The 24,756-nt window shown below is 36.8% G+C and overlaps 1 protein-coding gene and 1 long non-coding RNA gene across 8 annotated transcripts in view; one reads left to right on the top strand and one right to left on the bottom strand.

Moving 5' to 3' along the window:
* Positions 1 to 24,756, top strand: part of GALNTL6 (polypeptide N-acetylgalactosaminyltransferase like 6) — a 1,017,111-nt gene that overhangs the window by 356,311 nt on the left and 636,044 nt on the right. The window contains exon 4 of the mRNA XM_075197705.1: positions 20,661 to 20,827. Within this exon, the coding sequence (XP_075053806.1) occupies positions 20,661 to 20,827 (167 nt within the window). The remainder of the gene's footprint in view (positions 1 to 20,660; positions 20,828 to 24,756) is intronic.
* LOC142139840 (uncharacterized) overlaps positions 1 to 24,756 on the bottom strand; it is a 97,042-nt gene that overhangs the window by 23,191 nt on the left and 49,095 nt on the right. For 4 of the 7 annotated variants that reach the window (XR_012688256.1, XR_012688258.1, XR_012688257.1 and 1 more), the window contains exons 1-2: positions 13,543 to 16,744; positions 12,349 to 12,483 (exon numbers count right to left, since the gene is read on the bottom strand). This is a non-coding gene — a long non-coding RNA (uncharacterized LOC142139840). Of the gene's footprint in view, positions 1 to 12,348; positions 12,484 to 13,542; positions 16,745 to 19,650; positions 20,925 to 24,756 lie in introns of those variants that run through there. The other 3 variants (XR_012688261.1, XR_012688260.1, XR_012688259.1) reach the window with 3 other exon arrangements.

The following is a 24,756-nucleotide window of genomic DNA, read 5'->3' as shown; positions in this document are numbered from 1 at the left end:
ATATATATATGTTGTTGGCGAGAGGAGAGCAGTAAGCTAAAAACTGTTTGCAAAACCAAACAGTGGAAGATCATTTCCATTGCAGCACTGGTCCCAGGATATAATCCTTTAAAAATGTCCAGTGAAAACATTAATGCAAGACATTATGACAATAGCAGAGTGGGAGGGAGGCATTTGGTGCAGGAAACAAAGAGACCCAGCATCCACTAGGTGGGGGGGGATAAATATATAGGGAAGCTTAGGGCTAGGTATGCAGAAGAATTAACCCAAAATGGGTAAGTGCATGACCTAATACACACACATGATTTTAAGTGCATTTGGCTTATGCCATCTCTTGTCAGTCTTTAAAGCTTTTTGAGTCTGCATCATTTTGGGAATTGATGGTTGGTGCAGAACCCACATAACAAGTACCTAGTCTTATTATTTTTACTATTATTTATTAACTAAATATGTATCTGCTTTATATGCTGATATTTTAACTAACATACAGGAGGCTCACTCTATAACCGTTTGTACTTCGGTATATGCCACAGACAAGTGACTATGTCCAGGGTCAATATAGAGCTTCCACTGTTTGGTGTATGATTCTAGATTGTCCAAAAAGGTCAAGCCACAGGATTTCATGGTTATCATCATAGTCATCACTATTAGTTTCCATACATTTAAATGGAGAAATGCAGAACTGATCACTGAAGATGATGAATCAGAGACAGAACATAATGTTTGGGTGTTGAATTAGCATCTGTGGGACACAGTATGCAGTTATGTAAAATGACAAGCGTGTTGAACATATCAAGAAAAGAGATGGTTATTTAATTACAACTGTGCTGGATCCACTTGACAAGCGGAAAATGGATAAATTCTTTGCTGCATCTGTAAGGATGTTACTACTTATGCATTGCCAAGAAACACTAGCACATACTTAAGTTCTTCATATAGGAAGAAAAAGAAATATGTCCATGAAAAAATGCGACATAAACTGAAATGCATCACCAACTCTACCGTTATTCACACTGCAAGAAAATGAAATATGTCAGAGAACAAAATGCGTCAGTGGGTTCACAACAAACACATGTCAGTGCTAATGAACTTAATAATGAAATTCAGCAATCTGTAACCAAAATTCACTTCTTGGGAAAAAGAAAATCAAATATCACCAATCCAAAGAAATCTGTTTTGATGGGAAAAATGGGATTAATGCAAACTTTTTTTTTTTTTTAAAAAGGGGATGAAGAGCCACCCAATTCTACAGCATATTGTGAAATCATACCTGTATTACCCGATAATGATTCCACCTGATAGTGATCTTCTAGGATCAACAGGAGCATGACCAGTGGGCAGAGTGGTCCAAACTTGCCACTAGTGTATTGTCAGAAATTGTACTCAGTGCTGCAGGAGAATTTGTAACCGAAACTGCAGCCAGTTATAAAAATAAACTATAATCAAGTATAAATAAATATTCTGCAACAAGTGCTAACTAGATTCCATAACATATTAGACTGCAAAAACAATTGTTTTTGATAATTCTTTGCATTTCTAGCACAAAACCTTTGAGATACAGGCAGACCAACATTTTTAATACATTTATACATTACCTAGACTAGCAATATTGCAACAGTTCCATTTTTCTGTGATTTAATTTATGTAAAATAGTTTTTATATGAATTTTGAAGATATTTTCTTAGTAAGTGCATAGAAGCACATATAAACTACTTCCAAGAGCAGACACTTAACTTCTATTAAATTATATCTGTGGTACAAGTGTTCTTTTCTGGGTCAATACAGTTTTGACCAATAATAACTATGGAACAAAGTTTTCTATAGCTATATATAATTTGTTATCTATTAACCAGATTATTTTTGATTATTTCTGTAATCACTACAGTTGGCACTGAATCTGTACTAACCTTGAATAATTCCTTCTTATTCACCCTCTGGACATGTTGTGGAGGGTAATGGTACTCATGCACCCCAGGTAAGCCACTCTACACATTACATAGATTGCAGATAACTGTGAAATCCTTCAGGGAACCTCCTCTGAAGAGTGTGAAGTACTGTCAAGCCAGAGCAGCTGTGGGCAGAACTTTGGCTACCTACATCTGTAGGTAGCCAAATTCTCCTGCAGCACTGAATACAATTTCTGACAATACACTAGTGGCAAGTTTGGACAACTCTGCCCACTGGTCATGCTCCTGTTGATCCTAGAAGATCACTATCAGGTGGAATCATTATCGGGTAATACAGGTATAATTTCACAATATGCTGTAGAATTGGGTGGCTCTTCATCCCCTTTTTCAAAAAAAAAAAAAGTTTGCATTAATCACATTTCTTCTCACCTGGGACACTCCATTAGAGGATTCATCTTGGGATGGAGGCAGATTCTCTACAGAGACCAGTGCATAGCTGTTTATACCTGAGCTATTCTACTAACTCTCAGTGATATCCTAACAGATGCTCTAGCAGTGGACCGACTGTACACCCAATCACATGAACACTGCCAGAACTGTTCCTGTCTGATCTGCAGGCATTGACATTTCCAGTGCTTTCAAATGATATCAATAGGTTTGTCATCACTATTAAGGGTGGTGGGAGAGGACTTACAGTGTCCAAGACTCATAAGAAAATCACAGCTCTCCCTTCCTCAAAACTGAACCTATCTGCCAGATCTGAAAAGCCAAAATTGCTTATTGAACCTGAACCTATTTACTTCTGTAAGACAGATCACTCACAGCAGATGAAAGTAGTATGTCAGTAGATGCTGTACTGTTGATGGGGGTATCAGCAGAAGGTTCTACAGTTCTGGCTTACCGTCTTCTCTGTGGTCACTGCACCACGGGCTGGTTATATATCTGACTGCATCTGCTACAAAGATTGTAAGATGGCTCACGGGAAGTGTGGAGAGTGAGTCCACATTCGGATCTGGAAAATCTGAGCACATTTTCATAAGTCACTAATCCCCTAGTAAAAAAATTTTTTAAAAAATGATGCGCAATTGGTGAATTTTGATGCCTAATTGGGTGAATCACTACTTTCTACATGGTGCACCAGTATAGACAGACATTTCAAAGAAGATTGTACTTTTGTAAAATATGAAAGTAACTCCTTTGAAAATATGTTATTTTCTGGTTTCGGAGTATTTTACACCATATTCAGAGGTGAAGGTAATTGAAGTAAATGGAGGTAATTTTGTTTTTTTACTCTCTTACACTTTTGGGACAATCATCCTATGATCTCAGTGCCTACTTGGCCTATATTTATGTCATAATTTATGTACGAAAATGTGAATATTTGATTTTTAGTTCTTTGTATAGTGTTATCTGAATATATCATCCTAGTGGGTGATTACAGGGAAGCTTGTATTACATACATACACATATACCCATGTGTCCCAAATTTGCTTATGCATTAAAACCCACCCCATTCCTTCTTTTTGGTCCAAATAAGGTATATAAAAAAACTGGCCCAGAAAAATAGGCACACATACAATATATATCTATGCAGTTAGCAATAGCATCATGGTGGAAAGTAGAATTTGTAGATAAGCCAATATTTTAAGTCTCAGTTTTGAAAGTTGTGTTAAATTACTAGATGTCATATGTATACTTATATGTATAGTATGTGACATGATGGAATGGATATGCTGACGTTAGACATAAGACTCACTACTGCCTAACCAAATCCCATAATATGGCAGCAGCTTCAGGAACAAATGTTCAATATATTCTGCTACAGACTGTATATAGAAAACAGAGCAAAAGAGGATAAAAAATATTTAGCAAATTTCTCCCCAGAAAAACTACACAAATTAAATGACCTCCCTTACTTGTACCACTGCTTGTAAATAATAGTTTAAAAATTAATAGTAAAAGTCCCTGTATACCCTTTACTGTGTTTAACTTTACAATTTATTTGGAAACATTTACAAAAATACTTTGCTTCTATTTATTGTGGTTAATTAAATTGAATGTAATTGCTGCAATCAGTGTCTATAGCAAGCGGCGACCAATAGCACAACCTCTTCATAGTGACGAGATTATAGACCATAAAATAAAAATACGTTACTCAATTGGTGGTTACTTTTGAATGATACTTCAGAACTAAATGTCAAGACGCCTGTTTCAGTAGCACCTGTATTTTCAATGCCACAATACAACATTACATATAGCCATACTTGATTTTAAGGGATTTGCATGATGCATCATTTGACCATTTTGAAAAGTTATCAAGAAAAACACTGAAGCCTGGAATTGTATCATAAAACCAGTGCTTAAACACTCAGCCATTCTTACTTTATCGGATACCTCTGGAATCTTTTCTGTTTTGGATGAGTAAAAAAGCATATAAAGCTCTGCTTAAAATGGTGCAAAGATATCTTCAAATTACTCAAGGAGATTACATCTCAGTAGAGTGGAAATCTGACTAAACAAAGGAAATATGTCTCCACATGACCAGTGTTGTAAACTGGCTTCTTTCTTTGGCTGTGTAGCCACTGTGAAGCTTTCCAGTTTGGTCATTAAATAATTTAACAGTTTGAACAACTTATGATCCTGCACATCGATTAGTGCACGGTTAACAAGAATGAGCATTTCTTTAAGACAGGCATAGCCCGTCAGCAAAGAATATTTCTATCCCTCTCCTTCGCATTATAAGTTAAATGTCTGGTGTATACTCATCTAACTCACTATTTAAGCACAATCTCTCCATTGGACTCAATTCTGACTTCTAAATCTAAAGGTCATTACTAATTTATAATTGTTCAAATCAATTGTCTTTTTCCTTTTTATTATTTGCAGCTGATCTACCCCACCTTATAGTCTGGGCTACATTTATTCTTCTCTCAATTTAAATATAATGAGCTATTTTTGTATTTAACAACATCTCTGATGATGTCCAACTCTACTCTAATCTCCTCATTTGAGGAAAATTCTGCTCTCAAGACTAAAGCTGGGTACACACTATACTGTTTTCGTCCAATAATCGGCTCAAACAGCCGACATACGACCGCTCGTTCAAAAGTCGGGTCAGTGTGTGCAGTGACACAATGGTCGAAAGTCTGCCCAAATGGACGATTATCGCCTCATTTGGTTGGTCATACTGTTTAATATTTTCGTTCCAATCTCGTTTTTGCTGTGTAGTGTGTATAAACCTCCGAACGATCCATAACAGTGAGTATGAAATTACAGTCATTGCTCACGACAACATGGCTGTAAAAAGTCGCTAAAGGGACGTCCGCTCTTCCCTTTATCGTCCTAAACAAGGCTAGTGTGTATGCAGTCCATGGACCGAGTGATCGGAACATCGATCGCATGTAAAATCGCTTGGCATAAAAAGTTGGTCGAAATTTCTGTAGTGTTTACCCAGCTTAACAATGAATGTCTTTCTGATACCCCTGTTTTAATCATTTCTCAATATTTAAACTGTTTAAAACACTAAATACCCTGTGTTGCCTCCCTATATTAACACACCGTTGTAACCAATCTTTATTTCTATAAGCAACTCTATCATCACTCCCAAATCACAAGCTCATTGTCTTAGGTTCATATTATTCTGTTCATTCCTTAACAACTCCCCATATTGAAGACCATGCAAATGTATGTCCTAACTTCACTAGCAACAACAAAAATAGTAAAGTAAAATAATAAAATAAAAGCATATGAACTGATAATTTCAATATATTTAGTCTTGGCTATTGCCCTCTCTAGTAATTGAACTTACGTATCTAAATTATCAGCACTGCATTCCAGTTTGAATGAGATTTTCTTTATAAACCCAATTACTAATCCTTTTATTTTCTTATTTTCATTGACTGCATATTTTCTCCACAATACAGTTTTAAATTGTGATTGTTACTTATAAAGCATCTACAGTTCTTCACCTTCCTACATCACTTAATAAGTCTGTATAAAACTCCCCAAATATTGTTCTGAAATCTGCCATGAATCTATCCTTTGTATCCATTATTCTACTATCCATTATCCCCTATGCTGTAGCAATATAACCCCCTTAGCTTTAAGTGTGCCCTTAAAACCCTCCTCTTCTATGAAGCTCATCAAATTTAAGAGCTTTGGTTTTAAATCCCCTTAGTTCAGTTGCCAAAACTACTTTTTTATTGCCTACATCATCTCTTCACTGCATGCTTCTTCTTTCTCAGCTAGCATTAATCTTACAACCTCTGTGGGATAATTTTTTTAAATTAACAATTATCAAAATAAAAATATAGCCAAGTTAACTTCAGTGTGATGGCACATATTCTCAACGTAGTCCTTAGCTTTGACACACCATCAGTGCAATAAACTCTGCAATACATGTATGTCTCCAGCCAATATATGTATATTAATTCACTTTACTTATGTGTCTGTACTGAAACTTACTGGGTATTAGTCCATAAGGCTTTACTGAGAACCTAATAAAATACATCATTTTCGATATACACATAGCTCATCTACAATGCAAAACTAGTACTTTTTTCTTGCATTTCATTTGCCACATCTCGTTACATATGCACGCTCTAGTGAGCAAGATAGTCTCAACTTTCCTTTCCTTTAATGTTTATATATTGTTATCATTTTAAGCTCAGTGTGTCTCCATGATCACATTGGGTTGAAGATTATGGTTCATTCTATGTAAATTAAGAATAATAATAATCATAATTATAATATAAAAAAATCAATTCTGGTATAAAGTCAAATGTATTCCAAAATGCCACAAAGAGGTTACATAACTGACCATAAACAAGATCCTTAGAAAGAGTGACAGTAGCAGCCTGATCCATGTTAATACTATTAGAGACTAGTTTTAGATTAATGACTCTTCCACAGTTTAGTAAGCAGAATGACTTGTACCAAGAGCTTGTTCCTCTGTAGATTGTTTCACATCTTTTATTATTGTTTGAAAATAGTAATTTAAAAGGTTGAATAAAATTATGTTTAATGTAAATGTGTTCAATTACTTGTTTTTTCATCAGAAATTATGTTCAAAATCAGCATGTTAAAATATTTTTTTTTCAAAAACAATCTTTGAACAGATGCCTTTGTATCAAATATATTATCTCCAAAAAACTGGTATTCAGATCATTTCAAACCTTAACAGACTGTTTTTCTCAACTCTACACATTTAATCTCATATTTTGACCTTTGGAATTATGAAAAGGTGGGGAAGGCAAAAAGAGAGTCTATAACCCATAAATGTGGGGTAGAACAATATTTTATACTTTCGGTATATCATTTAATATGTATATATTGCACTATATAAGGCTATAGTAAGCTCAGTGACATCAGAGAGATGAGGAAATATGCAATCATTAGAATGTTTCACAAAAAACCTCGCATAATATCAATTTTATTAATTTTATTGTTTACATTTTTTAGTGCAATAACATAATTTTGAATGAATTGGTTCAAAATTAGTTTTTTTTTAATTAAGAAAAAAGAAGTGGAGTTGATAGGAAAGTAGATGGCAAACCTTATGGAGTTATAAAACCAGAGAAAAATAAGCCCGCGCTCGGTATATCCCACATTATATATGGTACCAGCTGCTTGGCAACAAGCCCGCGCTCGGTATATCCCATATTGTATGTGGTACCAGCTGCGTGGCAATATAAATGCCCATATATGTATACAAAACAGAAAGAAAGTTGTCAGCGCTTATCCTTTAAACTGCATATCTGTGTGTGTCTAGCAAAATGAAAACATGAGGTATTAGTTCATATTTTGATCAAAAGACTTAAGCCTGCATCCCACGTCAAGGGTACCTCATTATATGCAGGTCCTACACTGACCTATATGCTTTAAACACTATTAAAATGCAGTTAAAATCAGATGCACTCACCTCCCAGGTATAGGGGTTTACATCTAGCAAAGGCTGGCTTGTGAGCCACACCCAAATGTGCCTTAAATAGGCTTGATGGACAGCTGCTATGACAAAAAGGCAATATTTTGAAACAAAACCAGAGAAAAATAAGCCCGCGCTCGGTATATCCCACATTATATATGGTACCAGCTGCTTGGCAACAAGCCCGCGCTCGGTATATCCCATATTGTATGTGGTACCAGCTGCGTGGCAATATAAATGCCCATATATGTATACAAAACAGAAAGAAAGTTGTCAGCGCTTATCCTTTAAACTGCATATCTGTGTGTGTCTAGCAAAATGAAAACATGAGGTATTAGTTCATATTTTGATCAAAAGACTTAAGCCTGCATCCCACGTCAAGGGTACCTCATTACATGCAGGTCCTACACTGACCTATATGCTTTAAAAACTATTAAAATGCAGTTAAAATCAGATGCACTCACCTCCCAGGTATAGGGGTTTACATCTAGCAAAGGCTGGCTTGTGAGCCACACCCAAATGTGCCTTAAATAGGCTTGATGGACAGCTGCCATGACAAAAAGGCAATATTTTGAAACAAAACCAGAGAAAAATAAGCCCGCGCTCGGTATATCCCACATTATATATGGTACCAGCTGCTTGGCAACAAGCCCGCGCTCGGTATATCCCATATTGTATGTGGTACCAGCTGCGTGGCAATATAAATGCCCATATATGTATACAAAACAGAAAGAAAGTTGTCAGCGCTTATCCTTTAAACTGCATATCTGTGTGTGTCTTTCTTTCCCTTGTGGAGTTATAATCTGCTGGCATTGGCCATAGAGCCTACTACTCTGCATCAGGCATTTCCTTACCTACCATTAAAGGTTGTCTCCAAGAAGTAATTTGACCTTATTAGACTTGTTTTTACAACTTTTTAAACTTTCTTGAAAACAGGGCCTGATTATCCAATAGGCTGACTAGACTGCAGCCTAAGGCACAAGGGTTTTGGGGGGTGCAAGATTTCTTTGGGGGAAAAATTGTGACAGGGAGACGTATAAACTGAAACTAATTTAGGTTTTTTAATAAGGTTTTCATCTGGACAATGGTAAAGGCTTGAAAATAATGAGTGGAGCTGAGTTTCGAAAAAACAAGCAAATATAATTACTGCTGGGGGTGAAGAAAGCCAGATTTTAAGATACGGACCAGTTCATTATTACCTTCAGCCGGTCATGGAAGACAAGGGGGTGCTACAAGCGTATTATTCTAGGGCAGCCTGAACCCTTAATTAGGCCCTGTTTGAAAACATGCTCGTTTCTCAGGCACATCAATTATCAAATAATAGAGCAAATGGGATTGTAGTATTACTGGTCACCACAATATTTGAAGATATTTTAGTCTGCCACAATTTGCAATCTGTTTATTTAATGTGATAATTTTGTATTGAATTGTTAAATAATCCACAGCAGTGCCATTGTCTAATATGATCATATGCAGATGAGAAAATAAATTAATAATACAATTGATTTTGGTTAAATCAATTAATTTTGGATCTGTCCTGGATCTCTGGTCTCTGGTCTCTGGTCTCTGGATCTGTCCTTGCCTGGTTCACCTCATATCTTGCTAACCGCTCCTTCTCAGTATCCACATCTGGCTCCTCTTCCACCCCCTTCCCTCTCCCTGTTGGCGTCCCTCAGGGCTCTGTTCTTGGCCCTCTACTCTTTTCGCTCTACACCTCCTCCCTGGGGGCTCTCATCTCCTCATTCGGTCTTCAGTATCACCTTTACGCTGATGACATCCAACTCTACATCTCCTCGCCTGATCTCTCCTCCTCCCTCCTCTCTCGTGTATCTGACTGCCTCTCTGCCATTTCCTCCTGGATGTCATCGCGCTTTCTCAAAATTAACATCTCCAAAACTGAACTGATTGTCTTTCCTCCCCCTAGACTCCCCGCCCACCACATCCTCTCTATCACTGTTAACAAAACCACCATCTCCTCTGTCACCCAACTCCGCTGCCTGGGCGTTACCCTCGACTCCTCTCTCTCCTTCGCCCCCCACATCCAATCCCTCGCCCAAGCCTGTCGCTACCAGCTACGCAACATTGCCCGCACCGGCCCTTCCTCTCCCAGGATGCCACCAAAATTATCATCCACGCATTCATCATCTCCCGCCTTGATTATTGCAACCTCCTTCTTACCGGCCTCCCCCATTTCCATCTCGTCCCCCTCCGCTCTATACTCAATGCGGCTGCAAGACTCATCTTCCTTTCTCGCCGCTCCTCGTCTGCCTCCCCTCTCTGCCTTGCCCTACACTGGCTCCCCATTCCTTACAGAGTCCTTTTCAAACTCCTGACCGTCACTTACAAGGCTCTCTCTCAGTCTACTGCTCCCTATATCTCTAACCTCCTCTCCATTCACACCCCTGCCCGCTCTCTGCGCTCGGCCAATGACCGTCGCCTCTCCTCCACTCTGATCACCTCTTCCCACTCCAGAATCCAAGACTTCTCCCGTGCTGCCCCCCTTCACTGGAACGACCTCCCTCGCTCCATCCGTCTTTCTCCCAATCTGTCCTCCTTCAAGAGGGCACTCAAAACTTACCTGTTCCTAAAGGCTTACCAACCTTCCACCTAACCTCTCCTCCACCTGTTCTTCCCCTCTCTTCTCCCGCCCCCCCTGTTCTCTCCCCTCTTACTTCAACTTGCTCCCTGTGTGCCTGAGATCTGTCTACCCTCCCTTAGGATGTAAGCTCATTTGAGCAGGGCCCTCTTCCCTCTGTTCTCCATACCTGCTCTTCTGCTCCGTCTTTAGCATTAGCCTGCCTGGAGTCTCTGAAGTTTTGGTATTTTTTGTTAACCGTTTGTAATGTGTCACCTTGTTTAGTCTACTGTCTGTGCTGTGTACGGCGCTGCGGAACTCTTGTGGCGCCTAATAAATGAAGGATAATAATAATAATAATAATTTTAAAATGATTGGATAGAAACTGATTGAAGAGACTGTATTGCAATCATGCTGTTAAAGTCTAATGAGCTTACACCTCTTCGATATATATTGTGCATACACTGTAAATGTCTTTCTGCTCCTTCAGATAAAAATTGTAGTTTGCGTGATGTAATCACTTACTTTTTAACTTAAAATCTGATAAATGCCTAGATTAAAAATGATTAGATCATAATGTGTGCCTCAATTATATATTAAAGCGATGATATGAAAATGCAATAGTTTATCTAGGGAGGAGGGGGGGATTCATGTGTGACGATCTTAACATATAACCAAAAATCTCAATGGCTAACATAACATTGTCTAGGCACTGAGAATAATAAGAAATGTGGTTTAGTCTTCTGAAATATTATATAAGCTTCAGCTATCAGTGCCATTATTTCTGTATTTGAATGGTCTTCTTACCTTTTTCTATAATACAAAGTAAATGTCATAGCTTTATATAAAATGTATTATAATAATAATATTACATAGCTTAGTTTTTATAGGAGCCACATAAAATAGTGTGTTATCTTACTTATTAATCACCTTTTTGATAGATATTCAAAGAAATCAAAGAAGTCACCTTTAGTGCGTTAGAGAAAATATTATTTATATGTAAATAAAAGAGATAACTTGGTGGTTTTATTATCTAAACAAACAAATAGATTTTGAACAACATAGATACATGTCCTGGATGAATAAAGGGTATTGTTTTGTACAACTGGATCTCAATAGTTTCAATGCAACACTTTACCAACCAATGTGCTGAAGATGCAAATCAGAAATCTAACTACACCGCCTTTTACTAGGCACAGAGCCCATTTACTTTCCTTATTGTAATTATATCCTCACAAATATGTTTATGCTCACTGTATTGAAGTTAAATGTCCAGGATACAACTCTTTGGAGATGAAGAAATGTTAAGGTATAATTTGCACAGGGAGAAAGATTGCCTCCTGTAGAGACGGCAGCAATTGGAAAACTCACAGTTCTATTTTTGTTTAGATGCCATTAAAGGTGATTGCTGGGATAGTATTAGTATATCAACAGAACACTCCAGATGGTCGCACTTCTGTGGATGGCATTTTGGCAATACAATCCATTCATAAATCCCATTTGTGTAGCACTCTCTGGAAAGTATAACTAAATGTACAAAAATAATTACAGAAAAGGAGCATTCTCTTTCTTCAAAATATGCATAAGCAAATACAGATTTCTTTTCTTGCTGCCTCACTTTTTATACCATGAATATAGCAAGGCAATTGTAAGGGCTGCTACAAGACTTTAATCCTGCTTATGCATATTTTCCTTTGAACTTCTGCTGACCTGGTGCTTCAAGTCACCATGCCATTCATATTTCTTATTTGTAAGAAGCAACTACTCTGCTATAAAAAAGATTTATTTTGCTGTTTTCCCATATACCAAGTATTAGATTAGTTGGACTTTTTAGCATTACTTAGGCTTCCCCTCTAATCAATAACAGTTAAAAAATGACTAGCCCTGACCCTCTCAGTGCTATTAAAACAAAGTGCTTTCTCAGCAGATCACTAGCTACTCACCATATATTGGCATTTGAGAGCGAGGGTTTGATGTGGGCCAAAGCCAGTTACCGATTCATTACATGCCTGCAAATGATACTGCTTGCATCAGTAAACGCCTCTTGCCCTAAAGGTAGATGTCACATTTGAAAATATCTGTAATTCCAAAGTCAGAAAAGATGTTCAAATAAAAAGAGGTTAGTGTACAATTAACATGTCAGTAATGCAAACTAAATCAGGACTTAAGCTAGCAATTAAGGCATGAAATTCATCACAATGTATTGTCTGAATGAATAATTGATGCAGCAACATTGTAATAGATTTAAATGTTTAAATAATACCATGAACAATATATACAATGCAACTACACAATACACTGTACTTTAAGTATAGTGAGAGACAACTTTAAATGGAAATCCGTTTTAAAGGTTAGAGATCAGTCTTTCTTAATTAAAATGTAACCATGTATTGCTATTTGTTGTGGATTAATTAAAAGAATTGTTCAGTGAGAGAAATTAAGGAGAGAGGCTTAAGATTTGGTTTACTACCGTGTCTGCTTAAAACAGATAGACAGCGATCTGCCATATCATTAAAACCCCTGACAGGAAAAGTGAATAACATTGATTATCTCATTGCAATGGCATCTGGCAAGGGGTGGGATATATAAGGCAACAAGTGAATAGTCAGTTCTTGAAGTTGATGCAGGAAAAATTGACAAGCATAAGGATCTGAGTGACTTTAGCAATGACAAATCATAATGGCTTGACAACTGGGTCAGAGCATCTCCAAAATGGGTGTTACTGGTATTCAGTGGTTAGTACCTACCAAACTGGTCCAATCCAACAGAAAAACTATTGTAGCACAGATTGGTGAAAGAGTTAATGTTGGCTATGACAGAACATCACAACCTGCTGCATATGGGGCTGCCTAGCAGCAGACCGGTCTAAGTGGTCATGCTGTCCACTGCTAGAAGTGCCTACAATGGGCACATGAGGTCTAGAACTGGACAATGGAGCAATGGAAAAAGATGGCCTGGTCTGATGAATCACGTGTTCTTTTCCATCATATATATGCACAGGTGCGTGTACATCATTTACCTAGGGAAGAAATGGCCCCAGGACGCACTATGGGAAGAAGGCAAGCCAGCAGTTTGATGCTCTGTTCTGCTGGGAAAACGTAGGTCCTAGCATTCATGATTTGACATGTACCACCTACCTAAACATTGTTGCAGACCAAGAACACCCCTTTATGGCAACGGTATTCCCTGATGACAGTGACCTCTTTCAGCAACATAATGCAAAAAAATTCTTGAGAAACATGACAAAGAGTTTAAGGTATTGGCTTGGTGTCCCAATTCTCCAGATCTCAATCCAATCGAGCATCTGTGGGATGTGCTGGAAAATCAAGTCCGAGTCATGGAGGCCCACATCTTGCAACTTAGAGGAGTTCAAGGATCTGCTGCTAACTTCTTGGTGCCAGATACCACAGGACACCATCAGAGGTCTTGTGCAGTCCATGCCTCGATGAGTCAGAGCTGTTTGGGTGACACAAGGGTGACCTACACAATATTAGACAGGTGGTTTTAAAGTTGTGGCTGATTGGTGTATAGTGCACACATTACACTTACAGATGTAGCACATATAAATTTAGCTGATGGAGCAATCGAAAATTTCTGGAAGGGTGAGGATGCTCTGATTTCTCTACACTATGCTCACCCACTGCATAGTGTTTTTTATGCTAGTACGGCATGATTAAAGCTTACCCGGACAATCTGAACATGTAGTGAGTGCTGCTCACTTGTACCATTTGTCTCACTAAGCTGTGATATCTGTAATAATGTCAAGAGCAAAAAGTGACTATTTATATTATACAGTAAAAAAATTCACGTTCACATTCAAGTGTTTCTCATCTATACCTATAAAAGGCTACGCACACAAAACACACAAACAAATTTTGTAAAATGTTTGCAAATGACTCTTTTGTGTACTTGATTAATCCTACTGACTAGATTTTTTCATTTCTTGGGCTTTTTTGAGTGGCAGTTACCATTTATAACGACCTTTGCTATTATTATTATTATTATTATCATAGATTTGTAAGGCGCCACCGGTTTCTGCAGCGCCGTAGAGTAGGGAAAACAGTACATACATAAAACAGGGACATAAAAGGTAGACAAAATAAATGCAGGCATGAAAACAAAGGATATGAAGGACCCTGCTCATTAGAGAGTTTACATTCTAAGTTGAAGACGGCACATCTGAATCAAGAGGAGTAAATGTGTTTCAGAGTATAGATTGGGATAGTTGTGAGGGTGCATTAGTGTGAATAGTTTTATCGAGGATAAGGTCACCTCTAAAAAAAAGATGGGTTTTTAAAGAGCATCTAAAGATTTGAAGGCTGTGGGAAAGTCTGATTGAGCGTGGTAGGGATTCCATAAGTGGGAAGCAGTACGGGAGAAGTCTTATAGGCGGGAGTGAGAGGTGGTTACCAGGGATGAGACAAGGTGCAGGTCAGAGGTACATCTAAGATGGCAGGAGGGAGAGTATTTTGATATGAGCTTTGAGATGTATGCAGCAGTGGTTTTGTTGAGGGTTTTGTAGGTAAGGGTGAGTAATTTGAATTTGATTCTGGTGGACACAGGGAGCCAGTGTAGGGATTTGCAAAGTAGTGCAGCAGATGTGGAGCGGTGAGAGAGGAAGATCAGTATTGCAGCAGCATTTAGGGTGGATTAAAGTGGGGCTATATGGGTGTCAGGAATGCCAGATAGCAGGAGGTTGCAGTAGTCAAGACGGGAGATGATGAGAGAATGGATAAAAGTTTTGGTAGCATGTTGAGTAAGAAAAGGGCGTATACTGACAATGTTTTTAAGGTGGAGTCGACAAGACTGGGAGAGAGTCTGGATGTGAGGAAACTGTGATGTTATTGACAGTGAGGGAGATTTGAAGGCAGGTAGTGACTCTGGCAGGATGGAAGATAATAAGCTCTGTTTTGAACATGTTGAACTTTAGATAGCGTTGGGACATCCATTTGGAGATAGCAGTTAAACAAGATAGCACAGATGGAGAGAGGTCAGGGGAAGAGATATAGATTTGGGTGTCATCAGCGTAGAGGTGAAAATGGAGGCCAAATGAGCGAATTAGTGCCCCAAGAGAATAGGTGTACAATGAAAAAAGTAAAGGGCCAAAAACAGGGCCTTGTGGGACCCCAAAAGATAGTGGGAATAGAGGGGAGGATATGCCAGAGGTAGAAACACTAATGGAGCAGTTTTATAGTTAGGAAGTGAACCAGCAAAGAACTGTGTCACAAAGGCCAACGGAGTGAAGAGTGTGTAGAAGAAGAGAGTGATCAACTGTATCAAAAGCAGCAGAGAGGTCCAGGAGAATAAATATGGAGAAATTACCATTAGTTTTTGCAGTAAGTAGATCATTGGTTACTTTTGTCAGAGCAGTTTCAGTGGAATGTTGGGTGCAGAAGCCTGATTGCAGAGAGTCAAGAATGGAATGAGAGGAGAGAAAGTGAGACAGACATTTGTACACTAATCGCTCAAGTAGTTTGGAGGCAAAGGGGAGGAGAGAAATAGAGCTGTAGTTGAAGAGAGAGGCTGGATCCAGAGATGGTTTCTTTAGAATAGGCGAAAGGAGCGCATGTTTAAAGGAGGATGAAAATATGGCAGTGGAAAGAAACAGGTTGAAGAGGTGAGTTAGAGGTGGGCATGAAGTGGAGGAGAGGAAGCGGAGTAGTTGGGAAGGAATAGAGTTGAGTGGACAGGTTGTCAGGTGAGATGATAAGATAAGTGCAGAGACTTAATTGACTCCATTTTCTTTCAATTTGTCTTATTTGTACTTAGTGTTAAATTAATAGGAATATACCAATTAATTTCAGCAACATAGTATAACTGCGATGCCACCTAAAAGGCAAATGTCTGTGTGGGGTTAAATGCACATCAAGAAGCAGCAAAAAGACAAAGGGCAGAGCCCGACAACAAACTATGACTAATGACCAAAAAGAACGCGATTGTGATTGTCATCACCATGTAAATATGACTCTTCAGCAAATTGCCCGTCACAGAGAGAACAATCGAAGAGCGAACAGGACAGAGGTAATATTACATAAATGCCTACAACGTCAGTGAACAAGATGCCTCGCCATTCTTGATAAAACAAATATTAATGCTGTGGTTCCATAAACAGTATTTGTGAATTTTGCCAAAGTCAAATTGGGTGCAATAAGGTCTGCCCCAATTATTGAGCACTTAATAAAAGGACAGCATGAACAATTAAAACACACTTATTTTTTTCCATCATTTTGACTGGCTTTTAACTACATGTACATAATCTTTAAAAGTTAAGAGGTATCCAGGACCCTTTTTAAGACAATAACAAACAATCAATAAATAAACATGCTGATTTATGAAACACACTTTAACTAAAGTGTCAAATCTTTAACTGTATAAATCAGAGGTACCAGGAGCTACTATTGCTTTACAATGGAAATTGACCATAATAAATAAATAACTAAATGAAATATTAGTTAAAAACTACAATTCCATTTAGACAACAACAATGAGACATCTAAAATAAATAGATATAACTTTCATATTAGCTCTATAAACAGGTCAGGACAATAGCTATCAAAACTGTATTGAAAAATAATAACAATTCTTAAAGAGAGGAAATTGATAGCTATCTGAGCCATGAATTAAAATTTGAGGTCTTGAACTTTCGAACCTGTATTTTGTTTTAGATTACAAAGGTGGCTAACCGGTTCATATACATATAGTGCCTGCTTCATTAACAAACGCAAAACGAACGTAATGAACATTTTCTAAAAAATGCACATACATCAGGAATACTTGTGTCCATATTCAACAAGGAGCGGATCTGAAGATACGTCTGTTGAGGAATACTGGTCTAAGTCCGCTCTGCTCTAACAGACAAGAATCAAATCTACTGCATAAATGCACTCTCCGCTTATCAAGCCTGCATGCTGCTTAGGATAAGAGCAACCTCCTACACCTCGGTTTACAACAACATACAATATATGATCCCAGCACACAACAACCTTAAATACTATTCTGTACAATCAATATTATAAGGCCCAATGTATGTTAAATTCAATTTAATGAATGCAAAGTATAAATAAAAATAAAAATGGAAGGTATCCTCAGATACAATCAATCTGTAAAAAATCCTCAGAAGATGTGCACGTGAATTGGATGTCTTCACTTGCTTGAGTAAACCATCTAACACAAAATAACATAAGTTGTAACACATATACCTTTATGGAAAGAATGGACTATTGTACCTCGTCAGCATGTTATGTCATCAGGGAATACCAGTGCCATGAAGTGATGTACTTGGACTGCAATAATGTTTAGGTAGATGGTACGTGTCAAAGTAACATCCACATGCATGCCAGGACCCAAGGTTTTCCAGGAGAACATTGCCCAGAGCATCATACTGCCTCTGCTGGCTTGCCTTCTTTCCATAGTGCATCCTGCTGTCATCTCTTCACTAGCTAAATGATGTACATGCATCAGACCATCCACATGACATAAAAGAGAATGTGATTCATTAGAGCATGTCACCTTCTTCTATTGCTCCATTGTCCGGTTCTAGATCTCATCTGCCCATTGTAGGTGACTTTGATGGTGGACAGGGGTTAGCATTGGCACTCTAATGGGTCTGTGGCTACTCAGCAAGCTGCGCTGCACTGTATGTTCTCACAACTTTCTATCATAGCTAGCATTAACCTTTTCAGCAATTTGAGCTACAGTAGCTTCTCTTTGGGATTGGACAAGATTGACTAGCTTTCACTCCCCACACACATCAATGAGCCATAAACGCCTATAACTCAGTCACTGGTTCACCGGTTGTTCTTCGTTGGACCACTTTTTGTAGGTACTAAATATTGCATACTGGGAACACCCCACAAGACCTGCCATTTTGGAAATGCTCTGACCAAGTCTTCAAGTCATCACAATTTGGCCCTTGTCAAACTTGCTCAGATCCTTACGTTTGCCCATTTTTCTTGCTTCCAACATATCAATTTCAAGAACTGATTGTTCACTTGCTGCCTAATATATCCCACTCTTTGACTGCTGCCATTGTAATGTGATAACCAATGTTATTCACTTCACTAGTCTGTGGTTTCAATGTTGTGGCTGATAGGTGTATGTGTTAGTATGAGAGAACGCCTACAATATGCCTGAATTACCTCACAGATAAATATAGTAAAGTGTGAGTGACCTTGGGCTTATATCTTAATTATTGTTATCTTTTATTTATAAGGTGCCACACAGGTTCCACAGTATGTACATAGTGGCTAGAGCATACAAAAAATGACTAAATTACACAAGTAGAAAAGTGATAAAAATAAATACAAATTTACATAAATACATTAAAATCCGCAAAATTACATAAGGTATATTTTAGGAGATCATTTCAAAATAGGGAGCTGAATGTTAGGCTGTGTACACACTACAGGTTTTTCACCTGATTATCGTGCCAATTACACGATAAACGACCATTAGGTCCAATATTGCATTAGTGTGTACGCTCCTGCGATCATGTTTTATTGTTTCAAAGCACACACATAGCATCATTTAATTTTATTTTATAAATGAACTTAAAATCGCGATAAACGATGGAATGATTTTGGTCAAATTCAGATGTGTGTATGCTCTCATGTCCAGCAGTGTAGGCAGATCTCCATAGAGTTTACAGAGTCATGATCTTTTCAGCCAATAGTTATGACAGATGAAGAGCACAGATCTGATGGTAAATCTTGCAAAATGTGTATAGTGTATACACATGAATCGGCATGCTGATCGGGACTTTTAGTCGATGGAAAAATCATTAATGATATTGCATAGAGAGAAATTTTCTGCAGTGTGTATCCAGCCTAACTCAAGAAGAGTTTACAGGTGTTATTAAGTACACAAGACTTTTTCTTACTGATACAGGATATTACACTCCTTTAAACAACTTCAGAGATTGTACAGATTACCTGGAAGTCATTTTTTTAGATACCTATAACTTAGACAAGCCTTGATCTCACAGTTTAGGGGGGCCAGCCCAGATCTTCTTGCAAACCCCGGGTACAATTAGTAAGCCTAGACACAGACACCAAGTCTCATCTATATACTCAATTCTCTTGGAAAAAGAAGGTATGGATTGTCTTCGGTGATTGCAACATACATGGGAAGCTGACCTAAGAGAGATTAGTAATGAGGCTTGGGGTAACATGTTAGAAAGTTCATATCAAGTTACTGCCTCTGCTAGATTTCACCAAATTAAATTTTTCTTCCTACATAGGGCATACCTTACTCCTCAATGACTCTCCAAATTTGGTGGGAGACAGCTAGTATTTTGCCCCAGATGTGGGATCGCGGAAGAGGACTTTGGCATATGTATGGAGCTGCCCAGTGGTGTTCTCCTTCTGGCAATCGGTGGGAAAATGTAGTCTAAAATTAAATGTAAAAATATCCTCCATTAATGTGAGATTGTGTTTATTCAGCTTGGGTCTAAATAGGAATATGCATAGATTCATTAAGTTACTTGTCAATATCCTAGTTATGTTATCGAAAGTGATCATGGCCAAAAAATGGATGGCTCCGGAGGGCCCTATTCTAAAGGACTAGATTAATCTTGTAAATTATACTGTAGGACACAAACAGTTTATGTATACTATTTGTAACTTGACTAAAAAATATGATAAAATTTGGTATCTGTGAATGATTTCTCCTTAAGTTATGGAGAGACTGTGGGAGATGGATGGTACTATACACTGGACAGATGCCTAGCCACTACTATTTTAATATTCAGACATTATAGATATATTTGCTTATTTTGAAATGATAAAGACCAGTTTTTGTGACTAAGGACACTTTACACACACACAAAAAAATATTAAATTTTTTCTTTATTCTTATATTGCATGTTTAACGACCAATATTATCTGATTTACACTATAACTTATATTATAAGTTTGATTTTATGACACTGTTACTACCCCTACGTGGGTTTAGCTTTTAGTTTAATGTTGTTTAAGGTTGTTTTTTTTTAATAATGTAAAATGTTTCAATAAAAAATTTGCTTTAAAAAACCAACACAAGAGCTTTTCTTGTCTATATTTCTATTTCAATTATTTTATACCATTTGTCTACAAAAAGCTAATAACACCTTTACCATTTGCACTGGCAGAATTACTCTTGTCTTAGCAGAAGCAATTCATCTCACATACTCAATCAGTAAGAGAAGACTATTGGTTATTGTTTGCAGCTTTTTTGTATGAATACAAATTATGACCCATGTTTTACGCTTTCTTTTCAGTTGCAAGCACAGGCTTTATTTGGAAAAGCTCCCAAACACCAGCATTATTATTCCATTTCACAATGAAGGGTGGACTTCACTACTGAGGACCATACACAGTGTGATCAACAGGACCCCAGACAGTCTAATAGAAGAAATTATCTTGGTGGATGACTTCAGTGACAGAGGTACGATCTACTGTTTTTGATTCATTAACTGTGTTAGTCTTTTGAACAAATATATTGAATTTGGTCATTTTAAAACGGGTTTGCATTTAAAAAATGAATAGATTGGGACCATGGAGGATTAAGCCCAATGTGTTTGCAATAAAAAAAAAGTTGTAATGTTTTCTTTTTCAAACTTAAGATTTGAACCTAAGTAACAAAATATTACATTTAAAGGGGATTTTCAATCACAATTATATTTAAACCCAAACATTTCTCCCTACTTCCTTTGACCCAACTAGTACAACTAATAAATATCACTGACATTATTTATATATTTATTTAGTTAGTTTCTAAGCTTATTTAATATTTAAATAAGATTATAAATGGCTTACATTACAAATCATTTTGCGTTTGTGTTTGCAAATATTTTTTCTTTTTTTTTCTTTTTACTAAGCTTTAATTAAAAAAAAAAAATTATTTGGATAGAAAATGTGTGTCTTGAATTCCAAATCTGTATTGTAGGTTTCTATTATACAACCAAAGCATTACTGAAATTATATTTTTTCCTTTAGAATTTTTAAACTTATTAACTTTTTTTTCCAAATGGCTTGTCAGGATTGTCCTCGAAATGTTTTATTACACAAAGCGTTTCATTTAATTGGACAGCAGTATGGAAGAATGACAAGATTGTAATGTGATCATATATTTGTCTTTTAGTTTGAAAGGAAGCACTTTCATTGTCTGGTCCAAGGGTTAATTGAATTGCCCCATTGTTTCTGTACTGTAAAGACTACACATATCTTTTTGATCTGTCAAGGACCTTAAGGTGCTATCTACTCTACAAATGTCTTGTGGTATTGCTACTTTCCTGTTACTAGATAAGATGGGATTTAATTACTATTTATTCCTATGTCTAAGAGAGAAATACTAGTTTTACATAATATATTGTATATATAGATCACACTGTAGGTGCTAGGGCAGTGGTTGCTAACCATTTAAGTTTAGTAACTTAACAAATAATTATATTTATAGTGAAATGATTTTTATTAGTTTTACAACAAAAATGTAAAAGATATAATAATAATAATAATAATAATAATAAAAAAAAAACACGCTATGGTATTATATGCATAATAATCTAGTGTTCATTAGGAAATATTTCCTGTTATAGTGAATAATGCACCCTGTACTATAAATAAGGATATTAAAGTTTCCTTGGAGACATGTATAAATATGGTCACATGATTCAACAGTTACTTATAATAACCTTATAATTTACAGTAGGGGTTATATAATAGGGGGTAATAATAATAATAATAATAATAATAATCCTCATTGTGTGCTTTAAATTCATGCTGAAAACTTTTCAGCTACCCATGCATTTTTGTGATATATCCAGTATATATTGTGGCATGAAAATGTGTCTTGAGACAATGTCTGGGAACCACTTTTGCACTCAACTATTGCTGCATTTTAATTTTCCAAATGACCAGCCACCCTTAAATTTTCCATTCCTGTATTGTATTGTTGTAAGCTAGTAAGTTTATTGATATAAACATTTTCACAGGAGTTTTACATGTGCTTAGTCAGTTCTGATTGACAATTATATGAATTCAATTTTATTTACAATAATAGATGATAAAAATATATTTTATAACTTAACCCTGAGATTCAGCAATTATGTTTCAGATTATAAGAAATAATTATGTTTTTAGAATACCATCTATACCTTTAGTGTTCCATTGTGATAAAATTTTGAGTAGGAAAGGAACCTTAAAACACTGTTTAAAATTATTTGTTATTGTATGCAATTCTATATATATTTTTTATTTACATAGTACATATATAATGACCACACAGTAATATGCATCTTTATGCAATATGAATAAAATTGTTCATAACTCAAAATAAATTTTCTGACATTAAGTAACCCACAAAAAGTACCTGTAAATAACATTAAATGACGTGAGTTCTTTTGACCAAATCTTAGCTTTTACTATTACATGCAAGGAGAGATCATTTTAAGCAATGGTTTTGTGCCTGTTACAGTTTTGTGCAAAGCAGAGAAAATCAATTGTACCCATGTTTCAATAAGAGTTTACTTCTTCTTTCCTGGTACTCCTCCCAATCGGAAAATGCTGTATATTTTTGGTTGGTGGTGTTCTCCCAGCTTAAAGAGTCAGATTATTTTGGAATTCCAGTTATGTAGGGCATTGTTTCCAATGAAGGTAGGCAGCAACAATTAGAACCAAGTGTCATTATATTCAAAACTCTCCAGGTTATTATGTCTGCTAGGGAACTAATGGAGGAGGAGTTTGGAAGTAAAACTCGTCAGTTGAGCACCCCATAATTCTAGTAATTGAAGGGAGGGGATCTCTCTGTATAAAAACAAGTATTGTGGTTCAAGATATTTCTTAATATGCATTTCCAGACATGCCTCTTGTAGTGACTCCCGAAGGCCAGTTGTAAAGATACTTGCAAATGATGATGATGACATCATCAGCATCTATCTTTACTGTTTAAAAATAGTAATTAAGTAAATATAAAATGATACTCCACAACATGATTTGGCATCTGGTCTTGCTGGAACATGTAGTTCCAGAAAAGAACCTATTAGTAAAGTAAAACACAGAGATACCAATTGTTTAAGGATTTGAACTAAAATAAACACTACCCAAAACTGCTTTGTTTCACATGTCTTATATTCTGCCTGAATACATAATATTTGCATATGTATTTGTGATAATTTTGAAATTCACTTCTGTGTGTTTTTATCTAGCTGTTTACAATTTTTTTAGTCCTGTAGAAATCTGTGATTTAACATGTTCTTATTTTGATTACTGTAGTAGATAGGCTTCTATTATCTGCCCAGGCGGTTGAATTAAACTATGGAACATAGTATAACCGTAAAAGAAAATCAAGTTTTCAAAATAAGACTCTGAAATGTGTTACTTCTGTAACTGACCTAGTGTACATAGCATGCTGTGCCACTCTGAGTAATACTTAACAAAATGAGTTTTGTCCTCGACAAAGATTTATCTGAGTAGATTCCCAACCTCAAGACATGATGAAAGAAATTCTGTGGATGATTGAAAGAAAATTAGTACCTGTTCTGTTCAGAGAGTTTGATCGTATCTCAGTTGTTCATTTCACATTTGTTATAGAAGAAATAGTGTGTTCCATATGGAGGTTAAATTTATTTACAAGCCCCATTAAAACTTAGAAGATTACTAAAAACAAAATTGTACTTTTCATAGGGTATGTGAAATGTCAAAGTAACATGCACACTTCTTACCCGGTATTTTCATTGCCACTTTTTTTAAATGTAATGTGCAATTGAGTCTTTTCTACCACCTACATCACTAACATTAAGAGATAAATACATAGGGCCTAAATTATTAAGGAGGGTAAAGCACAAAAAAGGAGTAACTTTGCACCTGGGCAAAACCATGTTGCATTGGAGGGGAAAGTAGATTTAAAATGTGGCGACAGATTTATAGTTGGGGTAGGACATGTCCTAGATCAAATACAATTTTAGGGTAAAAATAAAGTTATTAAGTATTTGTGTGCTACATGAAAAAAAAGCCAGTATTTAACTTATGTGCAAAATAATAAACTAATTTGCACCCCTTGCATTGTAACATGGTTCATCCAGTAGCAGACTTGCTCCTTGTTTTTGCTTTGCTCTCCTTGATGACTCAGGCCCATAATCTTTTATCCCTGTCCCAAAAGTTTAAAATGTCAATACTGGGTCACCTCCCCTCCAAAGCCCAATCCTTCTCCTGATGCCCCAGCTCTGCTTGATAATAAACAGAATGGAGGCCTTTTATGAACATGGTTCGGTACAAGTGCATCATTGATCCAGTCTTTTGAAAGCGAGCCCGGCTAGAGTATCATTGGGCATTTACCTATATTTTACTATTCCGTCTGGTGATGCCCTGTACCTCTCC

The sequence above is a fragment of the Mixophyes fleayi genome, chromosome 1 (genome assembly GCF_038048845.1).
Source record: "Mixophyes fleayi isolate aMixFle1 chromosome 1, aMixFle1.hap1, whole genome shotgun sequence".
Lineage (NCBI taxonomy): Eukaryota > Metazoa > Chordata > Amphibia > Anura > Limnodynastidae > Mixophyes > Mixophyes fleayi.
The sequence above is the reverse complement of the archived record's forward strand: the minus strand, read 5'-3'. Positions and strand labels throughout refer to the sequence as shown.